Source organism: Neofelis nebulosa, chromosome 5 (assembly GCF_028018385.1).
Source record: "Neofelis nebulosa isolate mNeoNeb1 chromosome 5, mNeoNeb1.pri, whole genome shotgun sequence".
Lineage (NCBI taxonomy): Eukaryota > Metazoa > Chordata > Mammalia > Carnivora > Felidae > Neofelis > Neofelis nebulosa.
The window spans coordinates 38,030,882-38,051,564 of NC_080786.1; the positions used below are offsets into that span (position 1 = coordinate 38,030,882).

The window sequence follows — 20,683 nt, forward strand, 5'->3', positions numbered from 1 at the left end:
GTAAGAAACCAAGACTGGATTTAAATCCAGGTCTGTCTAGGCATTTTCTTTCTACCAAATGCCAATTCCTTATATCTGAGTTAGGTTCATTTACCTCATTAACGTGTATCTACTTAAAGTGAGAACACAAAGATACTTAAATTGATTAGTGTTAGTCCTCTTTATACCTGCCAGAAAAAAGTTTTATCTTTAAGAATTCATTATAGTGTTGTACACATTCCAAATCATGATTATTAAAGAGTGATGTAAATGTGATTATTTTTTGATGCCTCTTTTTAAATTCAGAATTTGACAAAAATTTAGTTTTATATGCATCTTATAATTTTACCAAGATGTAAGCTACTTCGAGCCCAGAAAAGATAATAGATTTTAATTATCTTTGTTTAAGCCCTAAGTTTAGAATTCTTCTAAGGTGTCACAGTCAAGGAACTAAGAGATAATAATATTTTCTTGTTTTTGAACTAATTTATGGACTATAGAAAAAGAACACTGATTCACTTACACTTCATTTTACTTTGTTAAAAGAAAACTGCATACTTTTAAATGATCAGTAGTATGGAACATGTTTGTTACATATTTTCAATGACCAGATTTGTGAAATTACTAAGAAAATTAAAAAATGATCATACATAGATAAATGGCTCAATAAAGAGGTTGAGGGTCATTGGTGTCTTTGATCTCTTTAGTTCTAGAAGTGGAGTGCTCATATAACTTTTTATCCAAACCAGGACACTTTGAGAGTATAAGGGGGCATTAATGATTATGCCAGGAAAACTGGTATATAATTTGGGACTATTCCAGACAATTGGAACATGTGGTCGCTCTATGTCTGGGTATAATAATGCACTCTCTCTCCCTTGGTATTTGGAAGAGAGAACAACTTCTAGGGTTCATACTAGAAACCTGAGTTAAAGGGCTAATTTAAGGGTTAATTTAATATGATAGCTAATTAACTGAGAGCAAACATACTTAAATTTTACTTAATGCTTAAAGTTGTGTTGTAAAATTTAAGGAAAACCAGTAAACATTTCATTCATAAAAAGTTTAATAACATTTTTAAAAAAATGTTTAATTTTTTAAAACCCAAGAATTTCTGAGAAAACCTCTTATTATATAGAGTGATATTGCCTCATGTATGTAGAGATCTTTTATTTACTTAAAACAATGCTATTTGTATTAAAAGAAGAGAACCTCATAAAACATAAAAGGAGATCTCCTAAAATAGACATAAATAGTTTTCTTTCAATAGTCAGAATACTGGTTTTTATTTTCCTAAGTTGAGAGAGCTATCTATCTTTGCCTTTTGTTCCTAACTTTAGTTTCATGATTTTGCTGATCGGAAGGACTGGGATGCATTCCATCCTACTCTGGTGGCAGAAGGGCTTTTTGCATTTGCAAATGTTCTAAGTTATCTTCGTCTCTTTTTTATGTATACAACAAGCTCCATATTGGGTCCATTACAGGTAAATAATTAATATTTCTTAAAGAATATTTGTTAGATGTCATTATTACTATATTTTTCTATTGATCCACTAGAACATTGTTCTCTCATGATGTTAAAGTTAAACTTTGCTTTTGAAAATAATTAACAATTGAGAGGACACTGCATGTTCACCTACTTCGCTTTTGACTGAATGATAATCCTATGCTTTCAGGTATTCAGACTTTATTAAGCTGTGTCCCATTGTCCCTCTCCCCTCAGTTCATAGACATAGATGTGTTTAAAATGTAGTTATACTTAAGACAGTAGAGGAACATGAAAATCTTGTGTTTTGACAAAATGAATCTCACATTTAAAGTTTTAAATAGTATATATGAGGGAGGTGTTGTGCACAAAGAATTCATACTTGATGATTTTGAAAATATGTAAGCTATATTTCTAAAATACTCTTTCACTTTGTTTAATAAATATTAAATGTAATAAGTTGGAAAATGACATTTTTAGGCTAACAAATTTCATAGAGTTCATGTAGTCCAGCTTTATGCCTTAAACTACTTTATAGCTCAAGAAATTGAGCTTTTGAGATGGTGATTTGTTCAGAGTAGAATGGTTATTATGCATGAGGGTCCAGGACTAAATGCTAAGTCCCTTTACATTAAAGAAAGGACTCATAATTGTTTGAATTTACCACAGATTGTAATAGTGATTGTTTTTAGAGAAAGGGGATCAACTCTGGTAGGTGAGTAGCTCTACATATATTGTGAGTTATGAGTGAGAATCTGAGCAATATTCAATTTTTCTTGATGAGTCGAAATTTGTTAGGAATGTAGATTTTAAAAACATTTTTAAAGGAGATATTTTTAAAGAAAAGGCATAATTATGTTCTCCAAATAGAGATATGAAAATAAAATATGTAGGAAAAACTTGGTTTGATTTGGCTTGTGCTATCATCGTGCGACAGTATTTCCTGGAGTGTGAGTTCCTTAACCAAGTCCTGATTAATTCACAGTGCACATTATCACATTAAAGCTTGTGAGAAAGAGATAAAGAAACTTGTTTAACCTTGTTCAAACTATCATGACATAAACTCATTTAATGTGATACTCATTTTTCATGAGATATGTTCAGGTCTCTGTTTTTCTCCAAAAAATAGTATGTGAAACACTGATTTAGACTGTTATTTTGATTTAATTTTGCCACTAATATCTTCTATGACTGTTTTAGTCAATAGTCAACAGTATTTTTACATGCGTGTTGTTTTGTTGTTTTTTTATTTTTTTCTTAGCTGAAAGGTGATGATATCACTAAGTTTCTTTCTTTTTTATATGTATCACCAAGTTTCTGTATTTTTTTTAATATATTTCTACAAAGAGTTAAAAAGGAAAAAGTATGCTATTGTTTCTTAATGAATTATCTATTTTTCTTAGAACTATTGAGTCAGGTCTTCTGAGTTAATCTCTTCCCCAAAGAACTATATAGATGTGTATACAAATACTGAATAAGTAGGTTTTTGTCATTTCAGCTGTTGTGTTTTTCTTCTCCAGCAGGACAATTTAGATTGTCGCAATGGCCATAGAACTGACAGATGATTTAGGTGAAGCCAACAAATATTTATTGTGTTCTCTTTTTTAAAAAGGTCTGCTGGTTACTCATAATATATGCTTAAACATTAGGATTTAGTTAAGCAAATGATTTTTTAACATTATCTTTATTGGGGCACCTGGTGGCTCAGTCAGTTAAACATCTGACTCTTGATTGCAGCTCAGGTCATGATCTGAAGGCTTGTGAGATCAAGCCCCACCTCGGGCTCTGCACTGACAGCATGGAGCCTGCTTGGGATTCTCTCTCTCTCTCTCTCTCTCTCTCTCTCTCTCTCTCTCTCTCTCTTCCCCCCCCCACCTCCTTCCCCCCCTCTCTCCCTCTCCGTCTCTGTCCCCCTCCCCTGCTCATTCCCTCTCTCGAAAGAAAGAAAGATTCAAAAAAATAAATAGAATAAATAATCTTTAGCAAGATATGCTTTGCATACAGTAAAATAAACCCATCTTAAATATATAGTTTGATGAGTTTTTCAAAAGTATAAATTTGTTTAATCACTACCATAATCAAGTTAGCATGTGCATCACCCCAAAAAGTTTCTTGACACCTTTTTGCATTTAAAACTCCCCTTACCCTCACCCCAGACCACTGTTGTCTGGTATAGGCTAGTCTCAGAACTGAAGGATTTGGAAATACAAATAGAATTAGTATTGCAAAGCAAATCTTCCCAGACAGAAGGTTGTCTGCAATTTTTACAGTGTTACTGTTCCTCATGGTTGCAAGCTCCCTGTTCCACGTCATTATATCAAGTCTGTATCCTACAGAGAGAAGGGGAAAGACAGAGGGCAAAAGCCAGAAAATATGGGCCAACTGTCTTTCTCTTTTTATCAAGAGAGCAATCATTTTTCCTGGAGCCCTACCACATATTTCCACTTATAACTCATTGGCCAGAATTTGGTCATATGGTCATTTGTCGCTACAAGGAAGTCTGAGGAGATGAGTACTTTCAATTGCCCCCCAAAAAATCAAGGTCTGGTTAGTCAGGAAGAGAGCAAAGAATAGATATTGAGTAGGAATCTATAGATTCATATTTTCAGGCTTTTACTTAAAGATGTTTTCAAATAAAGACATTTGTGTTACAGTGTAGTCTTACTAACATGACAGATTTGTATTGCATAGTTCTTCCAAAATATTCTAGAAAAAGTTCTTGTAGAAAATTTAGAATACATTTTTCTTCCATTTTGTTCATCATAAGTAAGGAACTCAATTGAAAGGGAGTAATCCAGTTATGAATGTAAAACTAGAAGTAAAATGCAAAAAAATATTGACAATAAGTTAATTACTTTAGCAAAAGAGCAACTTTATTCCTTTATATATATAACCTGTTATGTCAGATAATGTTTTTATGTGATTACTGTGATTATCTCCATTAACATATTTTCCTTCCAAATATTTGCAGAAGTTGACAGACTTTTATTTTAACTGGTTATATAACCTGTGGTAGGGGTACAGATTACTCCCTTGGTTAGAGTGACCATATTTTATCATCCAAATGGAGACACTTTGGGGAATGAAAGGAATGTTATTTATTACTAACTTGGGAAAACAAGTGGAAACTGGGACTGTCCTAGGCAAATCAAGGTCACAGGAATATCATATAGTGGAATATATAAAATGGTTCTATATTCAGCAGTGGTTGAATCCTCTATTTTAGTACTTGACATTTTTATGATTATGCTCATTAAATTTGTAACTTATGTCGTAGGTAGACTCTGGAAGGTGGCTTTCTACATCTGGCCCTACTTACTTTGTAGCCATCTGTCGCTAAACTCATCTCTGTCCCTTACTGAAGCACTTCTCCATCTGGGCCAAGACCAGTCAGTAATCTCACACATGTCCCATGCTATCCCAATTCCATGACATTGTTTATGTTATTACCCTGTTTAGAATGTCCCACCCACTCCTCTACTTGTCAAAATTTTATGTGTTCATTCAGTAAACAGTTTTTGAGTGCCTGGTAAGTACTAGACACTGAAAATACTAAAATGAGTAAGCTCTGGGGCACCTAGCTGGCTCAGTCAGAAGACCATGCAACTCTTTGATCTTGGGATCATGGGTTCAGTGTTGGGTATAGAGATTACTTTAAGTAAGTAAGTAAATAAATCTGAAAAAAAAATTAATATGCTCCAACATCTCCTTAAAGAACTCAAGTACACTGAGGGTGACAAGCAAGCATGACATATACAGTGGTAATTGCTGTCATAGGCACAGCTCATACAAAGGGCACTCACTTCAGTTTAAGGCACTTACCAGGAGAGATGACACTGGAATTAAGCCTTGAAAGATGAGTAGAATGGAGGCGGGTTAGGCATTCCAGGGAGAGGGAACATGTGCCAGTGTTAGAGCTCCTGCCTCTGGAAAATCCATTCCTATGCTCTTGCTCCCCTGCTAATGAATAACTCCATCCAGTGAACTTGGTACTTTGAACCTCCAATGAGCACTTCCTAAAGCTTGTCTTAATTGTAAGACAATTAAAATTTAGCTTGTCTTAAATTATAGACGGTGTTGTCTCTACTAAATTAAAAATTCCTTGAGGATAGGGACTGTATCTTTATTTTTTCATCTGCACTTTACTTACTGCCTTGCCATAGTAGTCACTTACTGTTTGATAAATTAAATGGTCTTGGGTAAAGACAAGTGCTGATTGGTGTGTGAGAAGAATAAAGCTGTTGGGCTATATCTACTACCTGTTACTGGAGCTGCTTATTCAAAACAATAACAACCACCACATTTGTTTAACATCTCATGTGGGCCAGGCACTGTGCTAAGTGTTTTCACCTTATTTCATCCTCATCACAACCCTTGTTATTTTTATTTCCATTTTACAAATGGGGGATCTAAGGCTTAGAGAGGTTAAGTAGTTCACAGAACTAGAAAGAAGTAGTCAAGAGCTGAACCTGAGTCTGTCTGAATCCACAGACCAACCTGCTCTTCAAAGTTAGTTCTTCTGCTTTTATAAAAGAAGGATGCTAGCTAATATGCTTCAGCAAATGTAAGAGTCATGATTAGACATAAATCAGTAATGTTACACGTTTTAACAAAAAAAGACGTAAAGATAGAATCTAAAAATAAAGTGGTAATTATAATAATAACTGTTAACATATGGGCCCTTACCATGGATACTATTCTAAGATCTTTATTTACATTTATTACCTCATTTAATCCTCACAGTTGTTCTAAGAGTCAGACTCTTTTATTTCCATTTTACAGAGGAAGAAACTGAGGCATAGAGATATTAAGTAACTTGCACAAGGTCACACAGCTGGTAAGTAGCCAAACTGGGATTCTAACCCAGTGGTTTGGCTCCAGAGCTAAAGATCTTCACCAATCTGCTAACTTGCCTGTCTGTTTTCATTGCTACAGAGTAATATGATTCCCTCGTTAACTTTTATTGTACGATACTTCTTTGGGCAGGCTTTAATAATTTACAGATCTTAAAAATTCTTCCTGATTTATCCATATGTTTCAAATGAATTAAGCACTTGTAGTTGGGTCATTAGACAGAAAGAACAAGACAGAACCAACCAACTGGGTTCAAATTTTGCTCTGTAACTTACTGTTACTGTTACTCATCTCTGTGAGTCTCAGGTTCTGTGTCATGTTGTGAGGATTAAATGGGTCAGTATATATAAGATGCATCTCATAGCAGGTTTCCTGACACATGATGAACTTTACATAAATCATTAGAGCCATTTCTTCATTTCCTTTATAGTTAGTGGAGTTAACTGTCGCAAATCTGAAAAATAATACAAAGAAACTTGGAAAATAAGTGTAGCATCTGACAAATAAACGCATACTTTATTCATAGTGAATCATTTGGCTTTACTGGATAATTAATAGATTTAATTTAGTGTTCTGTATCACATAAATAGCATATTGTTGTCATTTGCAGTGAGTAAAGGGTGATTTCATTTCAAAGTGCCTTGCATTTTAGGGTATACTGGGGATGGACATTTTTCTTTGGAAGCGTAAATGTTATACTTAGAGGGAAACTTAGAGGTCATTAGTCTAGGAGTTCCCAGGTTGGTGAGGCTCAGAATCACTAGGGTTGCACATAAAATCTGTATATCTAAGTCCTGCCCTCAGAGATGCTGATTAAATAGATTGGCATAAAATCTGGCCAAGTTTTAATAGCATGTAGATGAGTGAGTTTGATGTAGCATATGACCATCCCTTTTATAGGTCAGGAAACTATGGCCCAGCTCACACAATGTTAGAAAAAAAGACTTGGTGTAAAATGTTAATAGTTACATCTTTTTTGGATATTTATTCATGTATTAATTCAATAAGCTCATTACATGAGAATGAAATCCTTAATTGCACACAGCCCCCAATTTTTTAAATATAATTTATTGTCAAATTGGCTTACATACAACACCTAGTGCTCATCCCAATGAGTGCCTTCATCAATGCCCATCACCCACTTTCCCCTTTCCCCCACCCTCCCATCAACCCTCAGTTTGTTCTCTGTATTTAAGAGTCTCTTATGGTTTGCCTCCCTCCCTCCCTATTTGTAACTATTTTCCCCCCTTTCCTTCCCCCATGGTTTTCTGTTAAGTTGCTCAAGATCCACATCTGAGTGAAAACATATGATAACCTGTCTTTCTCTGACTGACTTATTTCACTTAGCATAATACCCTCCAGTTTCATCCATGTTGCTGCAAATGGCATGATTTCATTCTTTCTCATTGCCAGGTAGTATTCCATTGTATATATAAACCACATCTTCTTTTTCCATTTGTCAGTTGATAGACATTTAGGCTCTTTCCATAATTTGGCTATTGTTGAAAGCACTGCTGTAAACTTTGGGGTACATGTGCCCCTATGAATCAGCACTCCTGTATCCCTTGGATAAATTCCTAGTAGTGCAATTGCTGGGTCTTAGGGTAGTTCTGTTTTTAATTTTTTGAGGAACGTCCACACTGTTTTCCAGAGTGGCACAGCCCCAAATTTTTAATGGGAGAGCTAAGATAAAAATCACAAAGTGATGTTTCAGAAAAGCTCTTGCAAGGAGTTAGAAGCAAGAATTGAATTCTACCTCTGCCATCTATTCTGTTACCCTGAGCAAGTCACAATCTCTTTGAGCTTCAGTTTGTCACTTGGAAAAAGAGAGATAATACTAGCCTTTCTGATCCTACAGGATAAATAAAAATACATGATACCTCTTGGAAAATGGTAGAGAGTTATAAGGCATATAAAAAGTAGCTATGTGTTCAACATTTTAACTAATATGCTGGGCTTTGAAGCTTATTGATATGGTGCCTGCTCTTACAGCCTGCTAGAAGAGACAAACGTAAATATTGGTATAAAGTGAAAAATATGATTTTAGAGATTATGGACAAAGTACTTTGGAGCATAACTGAGGGGGTGCTTGGAGAGGATCTGGACAGCCTCTTAGAAAAGGTGACATTTGATCTGGGCCTTGAAGGGATAAAAAGCTTTCCTGGCAAAGAACAAAGTTACATGTACAGAAACATGGAGTCATAAAAGCATGGCGTGCTTAGAGAAGACAGGATGTCTTTCGTATTTGGACAGTGGGTGGCAGTTGGGAAGATGAGGCTGAAAAAAATAGACTGGGCTGGACTCTGAAGGCCTCTGTGCCAGGAATTTGAATATTATCATACATTCAAAGGAGGTTTTGAGTATGAATGGCTTGATCAGATAGAATTTTTAGACAGGTAATTATGGTTTTTTCTGGAGGAAGATTTGGAAGGAGAATGACTAGAAGTTGTCATTATTATTGCTTCATTTTTTCAGCAAGTTTTATAATTTAACACATGATATGAACCCTAACGATACCAGCCTTCACCCTATCAGATATTTGGCATGTTTTTGCTGTTCTACACAGTGCTCCGTATGTAGGGTCTTTGCCTCTTTTAAATTATCTCCTAAGGATAAATCTCCAGTAGGGGTGCCTGAGTGGCTCAGTGGATTAAGTGTCTGACTTCAGCTCAGGTCATGATTTCACGTTTGTGGGTTTGAGCCCCACGTCAGTCTCTGAGACCTGTACCGGGCTCTGTGCTGACAGCTCAGAGCCTAGAGCCTATTTCGGATTCTGTGTTTCCCTCTCTCTCTGCCCTTCCCCCACTCCCGCTCTGTCTCCGTCTCTCTCTCTCTCTCTCTCTCTCTCTCTCTGTCTCTCTCAAAAATAAACATTAAAAATTATTTCTTTCCAAGGTACTTAGGTATAAAGCTATCATTGATTAAGAAGGAAATGTATTTCTTCTCTTTCTCACACATGTAAAACTTGCTGAGTTTAAAAGCTCCCTATTTCTTCTCTCAAAATTTTGCAGTGGGAAGTGAGGAAAGCACAAGACTTCAAAAGGTACTACATGGCCTAGTCAAATGTGCAAGCCATGCATATTGGACCTCTTCACTGTTGCAGAGTCCAGTTTACCAGGCTGTGGTGTGCCTAAAAAATTTTAACACCCCTCTTTTACTTAATTGGCTGGCTCACTTTAGTGGGTTAGAGAGGTTTGGCCACTTGCTCAATGTCATTACTATTTTGTATCAGTGGTAAGTGGCATATTTTATTTTGGTAGGTTTGAGGCAGTTAGACATTTTATTTGAAGCTGGATTTAATTAACTGTGTAAAATTGATCTGGTAAGTTTTGAGGAAGGGTTATTTTTAAACCCTATTTTTTGTATCTTGTAAGTATAAATGCAAAAAAAGAAAGAAAGAAAGAAAGAAAGAAAGAAAGAAAGAAAGAAAGAAAGAAAGAAAGAAAGAAAGAAAGAAAGAAATGCATACAGTAAAGAAAATTCAAAGGAAGAAAGTCTGCCTTCCAACCCCAAGTCCTACCTTCCATATTTAAGCACTATTAAACAGTCTCTTGTGTAAACTTCCAGAAATGTACTGTGCGTATTAAATCCTATCTATACGAAATATATATCTGATTTATACTTTAAAGAAATAGAAATGGGATCTGTTATAATACTGTTCTATACCCAGCTTTTTTGACTTAATATTTTATAGACATTTTTCTACACCAGCACATATAGATGTACTTCATTCTTTTTAACAACATTTAAGATGTTCTAATTTTTTTGTGACCTCTAACAGTGCTGCAGTGAAAATCCATGTATATACGTGCATTTTGCATATTTCCTATCTATTGGCTAAATGCCAAGGGATAGAATTGTTGGGTCAAAAGGATAATGTCAAATTATTCTCCAAATTTGTATGCTAATAAATACCAAGAATTTATGAAAAGTACCTATCACCCAGATTTTGAAAGAGTATTGGAGGACAATGAAATTAGGCTTGAATAAAGCTCCCAGACATACTACATGTGACTGCATTACAAAAGATACCCATGTTAATTAGACCTGTTCATTTGGTTTGCACACATATTTTCTTATAATTGACCTAAAATGAAAGAAAATTGACCACCTTGGCAAAAAAAGATTAGGGCAGTCCTAGAGGAGGAAATGCTATCTTTGGAGAATTGGTTTAGAATTGGTCACAAAAAGCAAATTAAATACTTTGTCATATGATTTTATAGTTGTAAACTTTAAGAAGCCATAAAAAACATAAGCGTTTATTTCCCTTTAGGCTTGAGCAAGGAATTTTCCTTCTATTCCTTGCAAATTAGGCCTTTTCTTAAATCTCCATGTCTCAGCCTCTTACTTCTTCCCAGCAGTGTCCTCTGCAGACCTGGTCCAGATTCAAGAAATGTGCCATCCAACACTCAAAGTGTTGGCATGATTAGGATGGCTTTTTTTTTTTTTTTTTAATGTTTATTTATTTTTGAGAGAGAGAGAGAGACAGTGTGAGCAGGCGAGGGGCAGAGAGAGAGGGAGACACAGAATCTGAAGCAGGCTCCAGGTTCTGAGCTGTCAGCACAGAGCCGGACATGGGGTTAGAACCCATGAATTGCGAGATCATGACCTGAGCTGAAGTCAGATGCTTAACCAACTGAACCACTCAGGCAACCTTTTTTTTTTTTTTTTTTTAATTTTTTTTTTTTAACGTTTATTTATTTTTGAGATAGAGAGAGAGACAGAGCATGAACGGGGGAGGAGCAGAGAGAGAGGGAGACACAGAATCGGAAGCAGGCTCCAGGCTCTGAGCCATCAGCCCAGAGCCCGACGGGGGGCTCGAACTCACGGACCGCGAGATCGCGAGATCGTGACCTGAGCTGAAGTCGGACGCTCAACGGACTGAGCCACCCAGGCGCCCCTATTCCTTGCAAATTAGGCCTTTTCTTAAATCTCCATGTCTCAGCCTCTTATTTCTTCCCAGCAGTGTCCTCTGCAGACCTGGTCCAGATTCAAGAAATGTGCCATCCAACACTCAAAGTGCTGGCATGATTAGGATGGCTTTTCTTTTTTTTTTTTTAATGTTTATTTATTTTTGAGAGAGAGAGAGAGAGAGAGACAGTGTGAGCAGGCGAGGGGCAGAGGGAGAGGGAGACACAGAATCTGAAGCAGGCTCCAGGTTCTGAGCTGTCAGCACAGAGCCGGACATGGGGCTAGAACCCATGAATTGCGAGATCATGACCTGAGCTGAAGTCAGATGCTTAACCAACTGAACCACCCAGGCAGCCTTTTTTTTTTTTTTTCTTTTTTTTTAAAGTAGGCTTCACACCTAGTACAAAGCCCAGCGTGGGCTTGAACTCACACCCCTGACAACAAGACCTGAGCTGAGATCAAGAGTCGGTAGCTTAACCAACTGAGCCACACAGGTGCCCCTAGAATGGCTTTTTGTTTGTCAGTGAGACTTTTGATGTTTTAAAAGTATGGAACTATCTTAACCAGATGGAATAAAAGGAATCATATGTTTGTTTTACTTTTATTGCCTGGTCATTTAATACTTAATATTTTGTTTTCCTGATAATTTTAATGAACACCTATATAATATATTCCACAGATTTCAATGGGACAGATGTTACAAGATTTTGGAAAATTTCTTGGGATGTTCCTTCTTGTTTTGTTTTCTTTCACAATTGGACTGACACAACTGTATGATAAAGGCTATACCCCAAAAGAACAGAAGGACTGTGTGGGCATCTTCTGTGAACAGCAAAGTAATGATACCTTCCATTCGTGAGTGTCTTTTTAAATTTTTAGTAAATATATTTCTCTCTATTGTATTACATATGAATTAGTACCTATAGAAATAGAACTTCAAATTTTCTTTAAGACATTCCTTTTTAATCAATACTTAGTTTTTCATTAATCATGTTGTAGTTTTCTTTACACAAATAGAATCTTAAGCAATTAACAGGCCCACGATATTACATTGTTTCCCCTGCTGCTTGTCTTAACAGAGGAGTTCTTGGCATTTTGTACACTGTTAGGATTTGGGGCAGGACAGTTTTCTGTCAGTCCTGCGTATTGAAAGATGTCTCTGCTCTTCACATATTTTTTTAATAAAATTTTTTTTAACATTTATTTATTTTTGAGAGACAGAGAATGAGCAGGGGAGGGGCAAAGAGTGAGGGAAACACAGCATCTGCAGTAGGCTCCAGGCTCTGAGCTGTCAGCACAGAGCCCAACTCAGGGCTCGAAATCCCGAATTGTGAGATCATGACCTGAACCGAAGTTGGATGCTTAACCGACTGAGCCACCCAGGCACCCCATACTTTTCACATATTAAATGTCAGCAACTGTCCATTATTGTTACAGGTAAAACCATCTCTCATATTTTCAACACTTCAGTAGGAGGTCAATAGAATTGAGAATCATTAGAGCTTCATAAACAATTTTTTTCTCTAATTTACTGTATCATAAGAACTTAAACAACCAGTTGTGAGGCAGACAAAATACCTCCCCTCATTTTTAAGTAACATAATGGAGAAGGGGTGTGGAATTAGGTATTTGTTGTGTTTGTTATGTACCAACTATTCTTTAGATACTTGGATGTCATCTTATTTAAGATTAAATGAATAATAAGTATTTATTTAACACCTTCTATATAACAGACACTGTTCAAAGTACTGAGTGAATGAAGTACCAGTGAGCAAAACTGCCTCATAGAGTTTATATTACAGTGAGGTGATATAGTCAATAAAAAGAGAAATAAAATATATATTACACAATAAAAAGGACCAAAGAGACAAAGCTTGGCCAGGCTTCTCCCTCTGTGTTAGAGGTTGCAATTTTAAATAGACTAGGGAAGTCCTCGCAAGAGATGACATTCAGGTAAAGATACTAAGTTGATGAAGGATCAAGCCATGAAGAAGATAGTTGGAGGAAGAGCATTCACCGATCCAAGGAATGGCAAAGGCAAATGCCCTGGGATGGGAGTGTGGCTGGCTGTTCAAGGAAAAACCAGGAGGCCAGTGTGGATGGAATGTAGTGAATGAGGGCAAGTTGTAAGAGATGGGGTCCAAAAGGTAATGAGGATCATGTAGAATGTTGTTGATCTGTGATCTTTGTAAGGACTTTGGGCTATTGAGATTGAGAGCCATTTGAAGTTTTTAAGCAGAGGAGTGGCAACATCTAATTAGGCACAAACAGGATCTTAGAGGCTGCTTTGTTGATAATAGAAAAGCAGTAGGAGGTTAAACAAAATAATTTATCCTTTTAAGTGTATTTCTTTGTTTAAGACATATGTAAACTGTTGGGTTCAATCTCATTCATTTTAAAATGTATTCTTGGATTATCAATGTTTTACTTATGGAATGTTAATATGAATGAGTTCTTCATTTTTGCTAATTAAGTGCTTTAATTTTCTTTTAAACAGAAATGTAATTGTCTTTACAGGTTCATTGGCACTTGCTTTGCTTTGTTCTGGTATATTTTCTCCTTAGCACATGTGGCAATCTTTGTCACAAGATTTAGTTACGGAGAAGAATTGCAGTCCTTTGTTGGAGCTGTTATTGTTGGGACATACAATGTCGTGGTTGTGATCGTGCTTACCAAGCTGCTGGTGGCAATGCTTCATAAAAGCTTTCAGTTGATAGCAGTAAGTATTCATTCTTGTAAAAACTTTATATTCTTTAGGATCATACCAAATGTATGTAGTAGATAAGGCAGCCAAAGATTATAAGAATTAATATTATTTTAAAATTAAATACAGATTAAAAAAAACTTTTTAACGTCTTTATTTATTTTTGAGAGAGAGAGAGAGAGAGAGAGTGCACAAGTGAGGGAAGGTTAGAGAGAGAGGGAGACACAGAATCTGAAGCAGGCTCTAAGCTCTGAGCTGTCAGCACAGAGCCTGACACAGGGCTCGAATTCCTGAATCGCGAGATCATGACCTGAGCTGAAGTTGGATGCTTAACCAACTGAGCCACTCAGGCGCCCCTAAATATAGATTTTTTAAATGTAAGTAATGTATATTAACTACAACTCTTGAACCAAATTTTTACCTACAAGCCGTGTAAACATTTGGACATCAAACATTTGGACCATGTAAAATGATATCCCCCCCTCCCCATCTCTCCTTTGCCCTTCCCTCTCCCGTGTGTGTGTGTGTGTGTGTGTGTGTGTGTGTGTGTGTGTGTGTGTGTGTGTGTGTGTTCACATTCTGTGTTGCTTTTTCATTTGGCTCTTACAGAATCATGAAGACAAGGAATGGAAGTTTGCTCGAGCAAAGTTGTGGCTTAGCTACTTTGATGACAAATGTACATTACCCCCACCTTTCAATATCATTCCTTCACCAAAGACTATTTGCTATATGATTAGTAGCCTCAGTAAGTGGATTTGCTCTCATACATCAAAAGGCAAGGTTAAACGGCAAAACAGTTTAAAGGTAAGATATTAAAATTGCAACTTGGAAATTTTAACAATTCCTAATCACTGATGTTTCCTAGAGTGTAAATATGCAGGCTCCTTAAGGCCTGGGACTGTCTGATTTTTTTTTTTACTCATATATCCCTAATGCATGGCATAGTATCTAACATAAAGTAAGGATTCAATATGTGAGAGAGAGAGCTATGATTTTTTTTTTTTTTTTGATGAAATCTTGTCTCAAGTTTTAAAACATGGGAAATATTTAGAATGCCAACTCTGTCAGCATAGATAAAGATTGACTACTGGAGCCATCTCATTTTTCTAGTTTTTCTTGAAAGTTATTCATTACATGAATAATTCAGTTCATGTTGCTATAAACCAGAGGTTGGCAAACTTTTCTTTAAAGGGCCTATTAGTAAATATTTTGGACTTAGCAGACTGAGACAAAATCAAAAATACTTTATGACTATAATAAGTAATATAACAAGAAAGAACACAAATTTCCACAAAATTTTTATTGGTGAAATTTAAAATGTAACCTTAATTGAGTAATAATTTAATAATTTTTTGTAATACAGATCTAATGAAAAGAATGGAATTCCATTTTGGGGGGGATTAACATTTTGTTTAATTGGGTCTCAAAATCAGTATTCCCTATCATCAAATTAATTATAAATATTCATCTGTAAAAAACCACTCTTTGCTCACAGGCCATTTAAAAATAGGAAACAGGACGTACTTGTCCTGTGGGTTGTAGTTTGCTAATCCTTCCTATAAATTGAGGATTCCTAAGAATATTTTTAAATCCAGAGAAGCATATAGGTGAATGAATAAAACAAATAGGCAGGCTGTATCTGTTTTAAACAAGTGATGAATATTATTTTGTAACACATAGTCCCAAAAATATAGCCCAATAAAACATGTGTTTGTATCTGTGAAAAATCTTAAAAATTCACCTCATTTAAATATTGTTTATAAAATTGTATCATATAATTGTTTGTTTTGAAGGAATGGAGAAATTTGAAACAAAAGAGAGATGAAAACTACCAAAAAGTGATGTGCTGCCTAGTGCATCGTTACTTGACATCCATGAGACAGAAGATGCAAAGTACAGATCAGGCAACCGTGGAAAATCTAAATGAACTACGCCAAGATCTTTCAAAATTCCGAAATGAAATAAGGGATTTACTTGGCTTTCGGACTTCTAAATATGCTATGTTTTACCCAAGAAATTAACCATTTTCTAAACCATGTAGAGAATAATTTTCAGTAATAAATCTGAAAGATTGGATTTGCATAATTTGCAATTAAATCAGTTAGATATATATTGAATTAAAATGAAGAATTATGTAAAAGCCATTCTTTAAAATATTTATAGCATAAATATATTATGTAAAATATGTATATAGGATTAGTTTTTTAAAACCCTCTATTAGTAGCTTTTTTGCAGGTGCAAAACAGATTAAGTAGATAGATTTTGTTAGCATGCTGCTTGGTTTTCTTACTTGAACAGTGCTTTAAATTTTTTTCTTTTTATGTTTAAGAAGGGCAGTTATAATTGTGCACATTGCCAGAAGGTTTTGTAAAGTGAAGATCAGCAAATGTGGGCTGGTCTCCATCCATAGGATACACTTGAAATATAGTTAAGTCATGGTTTTTAAAATCTCTGTTTTAGGAGTTCACATTAGTTCAGTATTTATTGTTTAGGAGTATAGTTTAATCTAAAATAATAGTCTATTTTTTTTTATTTTGTTATAATCTTAAGTAACAAAGAAAAACCTCTAATGGATATTTGAATCTGTTTATGTCTCTATAAATTTTAAGTCACTTCACAATTTTTGTTATTGTAATGTATTTACTTTTACATGGTTGTATTCACTTTATATTTTTTGGTTTTTTTCACTTAATAGTATTTTATATATACATTTCCATGTATTGGTATAGTCTGTATATTTAAATTTTTATGGAATTATATAGTTTTTGAAAGATATAGTCAGTAGACTTTTCATTTTATAGAAATAGAGTATTTGAATATGTTTATAGGTTTGCACAGGTATTTCACTAAGGTTAGGCATTTGGTGGCTTTTAATTTTTCTTTATCATAATAGTGCTACAGTCTTTTTCATTTTTCAGTTTGGAGTGACTGTTCATAGTTATAAAGCTAACGCAAAATAAGGATTTAGAAGATACTTTATCATATGTGGTCACAGCGTGTTTTGTTTTTGTAAATTGGAAGACCCTTTAATGCGAGGATTTATTTATATTTGGACTAAGGTTCTTGAACTAATCTCCCAAAGTATTTTCCACAGAATTTAACATAGTTTCTATAAAAGTGACTTCTTGCTTATTTGTGGATCACTCTTACTGCTTAAGATAAAAAGCCTTGATTTTTTTAAATTGGAGAATAAGATATGTAGTAAAAATTTTTTTCCTGCGTTCATGTGAGGGATGTAGTTAAAAAAGTTTCACAGGCTATTGCTTGTATTTTCTTGCAGCATTTCCAGTTAAGAGGTTATTAGGTATTATAATTATCTTCTTAACTGAATTTCAGATGGTGTTAAGGCCACAGGGTGCAGGTAACCCTAGGTCTGTAAGCCCCACTGGTCCGGGGGGTCATTGTCTAAATATATTAGTATTATGCTTCATCTTGCTTTTTACTTTTTATTTTTTAATTTCCATGTTGTAAGTGTTCCCTCTTTGGGGCAAATTCTTATAAAAATGATTATTGTAAAGTTATATATTTTGTCTACAATGGGATTATGCACTTCCCAGTTGGGATTTTACATCAGGATTTTTAGTCATTCTAAAAAATACCTAATTATTAAATCAAAATATTTATAGAGTGCCTACTGTATGCATGAATTACTTATAAGGTATATTTTGGATGACAGCATATTGTAAGAAAAAAGGTAAATAAAACTTGACATTAGATTATAAGTTGGTGGGATCTGTTTATTGTATTATCATATACTTTTATACTTTTGTGTTGAAATATAATTCACATAGCATAAAATTCACTCTTTGAAAGTGTACAATTCAGTGTATTTTTTTTTTTTTAAATCATGGTTAGAAAGATCTAAAATGTAAAACATCAACATCGGACCCCTCTGTGCCCCTTTCCACCTCCAGTGGCAAACATATTGAACTCTTTTAGCTATTTCTTGTATTTATAAATACCATGTTTTGAAATAATATGTTCACACAAAGACCTGTGTCTGTGAACATTTATAGCAACTTTATTCATGATCCTAAACTAGATCGCTGAAAACAGCCAAATGTCCATCAGCTGGTGAATGGATAAACAAGATGTACATCCGTATGGTAGGTATTTATTTACTCGGTAATACAAAAGAATTGTATCAGAGTTCAGTCAGAGAAGCAGAACTACTAGGATGTTTGCAGGCATACATGTATACATGTTTGTATAGTGATTTGTTTACAGGGATTTGCTGTTACACGTTGGAGTTGGTTAAGCAGTCTCTGTGAGTCTATTGTTTGCATCTAATGCTAGAGTTAAAATTCACATGGTAGGCAGTTGACAGTGAGACCTGTGTCACTTCTTACTGTCTCCATCTTTGACAATGTGTGTATCCTGTGTGAAAAGTTGCCTTTTGCCAGGTTGCTAAACACACACCTGGCCCAGGAGTCCAAGAAGCTGAAGGAGGATCCAAGGAAAGGTAAAACAATGTAGGTCAGACTGTTGTCCCACCCCAAAAGTTGAGCCAGCAGGTAAGTTACCCCATGTTCAAGCTACAAAAGTGCCTGCATAAGAAATGAGATCACTGCTGCTTCACTTCTGCCCTTCAAATTTCACTTTAAAATGTGTCTTGTGGGGCACCTGGATGACTCAGTTGGTTAAGCCTCTGGCTCTTGATTTTGGCTCAGGTCATTATTTCACAGTTTGTGAAATTGAGCCCTGTGTTGGGCTCTGTGCTGACAGCACAGAGCCTGCTTGGAATTTCTCTCTCTCTCTCTCTCTCTCTCTCTCTCTCTCTCTCTCTCTCTCTCTCTCTCTCTCTCCCCCCTCCCTCTCTCCACCCCCCTTCTTTCTACCGCCCCCTCTCCCCCGCTCAAATAAACTTAAAACAAAAACAAACAGTGTGCCTTGTGGTTTACCCTAAGGGTATGTAAGAAAGAAAATTCTGGGAAACATAAATTAGCCTAGCCAAGTTAATACAGGGACAAACTACCGATCTATGCAATAACATGTCTTTTTTTTTTTTTAATGGTTGTTTATTTTTGAGAAAGAGACACACACAGTGTGAGTGGGGGAGGAGCAGAGAGAGAGGGAGACACAGAATCCAAAGCAGGCTCCAGGCTCTGAGCTGTTAGCACAGAGCCTGACATGGGGCTCGAACTCAAGAACTGAGATCATGGCCTGAGCCAAAGTCAGGCGCTTAACCAACAAAGCCACCCAAGCCCCCCCATAGATGAGTCTTAGAAGTATTATGCTAAGTGATGAAAAGGCTACATACAGTATGATTCCATTTATATGACATTCTAGAAAAAAAAAGCTATGGAAACCCAAATCAGACCATTGGTTATTAAGATCTAGTGGGAGAAGACTGATTGCATGATCAAATGGTACATTCAAAAAGGGTGAATTTTAATGAATACAAATTATGCTTCATTAACCTGAAAAAAAATACATAAGCCTAAACTTACTAAAACAAAAAAATAACAGTAGACCTAAATCATTATTAGTCCAAAGAAAACAGTGCTTATGCAAGTTAGTAGCCCATCATTAACACAACACAGTGGGGTGAAATATAGTAATAAATGCCAAGGTAAATTATTTTGTACTATTTTTTCAAAATAATTTTGGCTATTCTAGCTTTCTTCCTCTGTCATAAATTTTGGAATTGGTCTATCAAGTTCTACCAAAAAAGGGGGTTTTTATTAGAATTGCATTAACCTTGAAATTTTTGTTTTCCTCAGAAAATACATTTATAAAATCCAAATAGGCTGAGATTATAGGTCATGAGGAGTAAACCAATTGGGCCTAATTATTCAGAATTACATTAAGAAAATATTAATGGTGGGGCGCCTGACTGGCTCAGTTAGTGAAGGGTCCGACTCTTGATTTTGGCTCAGGTCATGATCTCATGACTCATGAGATCAAGCCCCACATCGGGCTCTTTGCTGATAGCAGGGAGCCTGCTTGGGATTCTCTCTCTCCCTCTATCTCTCTGCCTCCCCTGATCATGCACACACATACTCTTTCTCAAAATAAACAAAAAAACTTACAGCCACATAAATGACAGGTAAGCTCCATTTTCTTCATCCTGCATTCTAGGGTGTATCTGTCTGTCTCTTCATTAGAAAAGATATTTAATCCATCCTTCAATTTTAGGCAAATTATTCTTGTTGAAAGATATTAAAATTATCAAGTGCTATGTGAAAAGAATTTTAAGGAGCTGACTCAGTAGCTCATCCAGAAATTTAATTAATTTTGTGAGGTTATTTTAATATTCTAATTTTTAAATATTTTAAACTCATCCCCTCCCCTTAATATTTCAGTGGAAATAGCAAAGAGTCACTGTATTTTCTATAATGGTCATTTTAATACAGAGGATTTCCTTTTTCTAAGTTATAAAACTAGACAGAAGCAGCTCTCGTATTCTCTATATCCTCAGCTTAAGTACTTTGTTGATGGTGAATGGCACAATTTTGTTGAATGAAAATTTAGCTTGATCTGCTTGTGTAATATCCTAGACACTTACCTAACAGTTGTGTGTTCTAGAACTTATTTCAGCAAATTGGGTTGGAAGAAGACTTAGATCACCTACTTCAATCTTCTCATTTTATAGGTGAGAAAATCGCCATTTTAAGTAATTTGTCTAAGACTGATTCATGACTGACCTGAGATCCTGAGCTCAATTTATTGTTTGTGTAAGATATATCCCAAAGCTTTACTTTTTTGATTTATTTCTCATTGTAAGTTCATCTTGGTCACAGAGTGGA

At 35.4% G+C, this 20,683-nt stretch overlaps 1 protein-coding gene across 12 annotated transcripts in view; it reads left to right on the plus strand.

Moving 5' to 3' along the window:
- The window catches only part of TRPC1 (transient receptor potential cation channel subfamily C member 1), a 62,778-nt gene extending 45,122 nt beyond the window's left edge, over positions 1-17,656 (plus strand). For 9 of the 12 annotated variants that reach the window (XM_058730105.1, XM_058730110.1, XM_058730103.1 and 6 more), the window contains 5 exons: positions 1,320-1,463; positions 11,910-12,085; positions 13,748-13,949; positions 14,544-14,738; positions 15,728-17,656. In XM_058730105.1, coding sequence (XP_058586088.1) covers positions 1,320-1,463; positions 11,910-12,085; positions 13,748-13,949; positions 14,544-14,738; positions 15,728-15,955 — 945 coding nt within the window. In that variant the 3' untranslated portion in view covers positions 15,956-17,656. The remainder of the gene's footprint in view (positions 1-1,319; positions 1,464-11,909; positions 12,086-13,747; positions 13,950-14,543; positions 14,739-15,727) is intronic. The other 3 variants (XM_058730108.1, XM_058730104.1, XM_058730107.1) reach the window with 1 other exon arrangement.
- Positions 17,657-20,683: the final 3,027 nt, after the last annotated feature.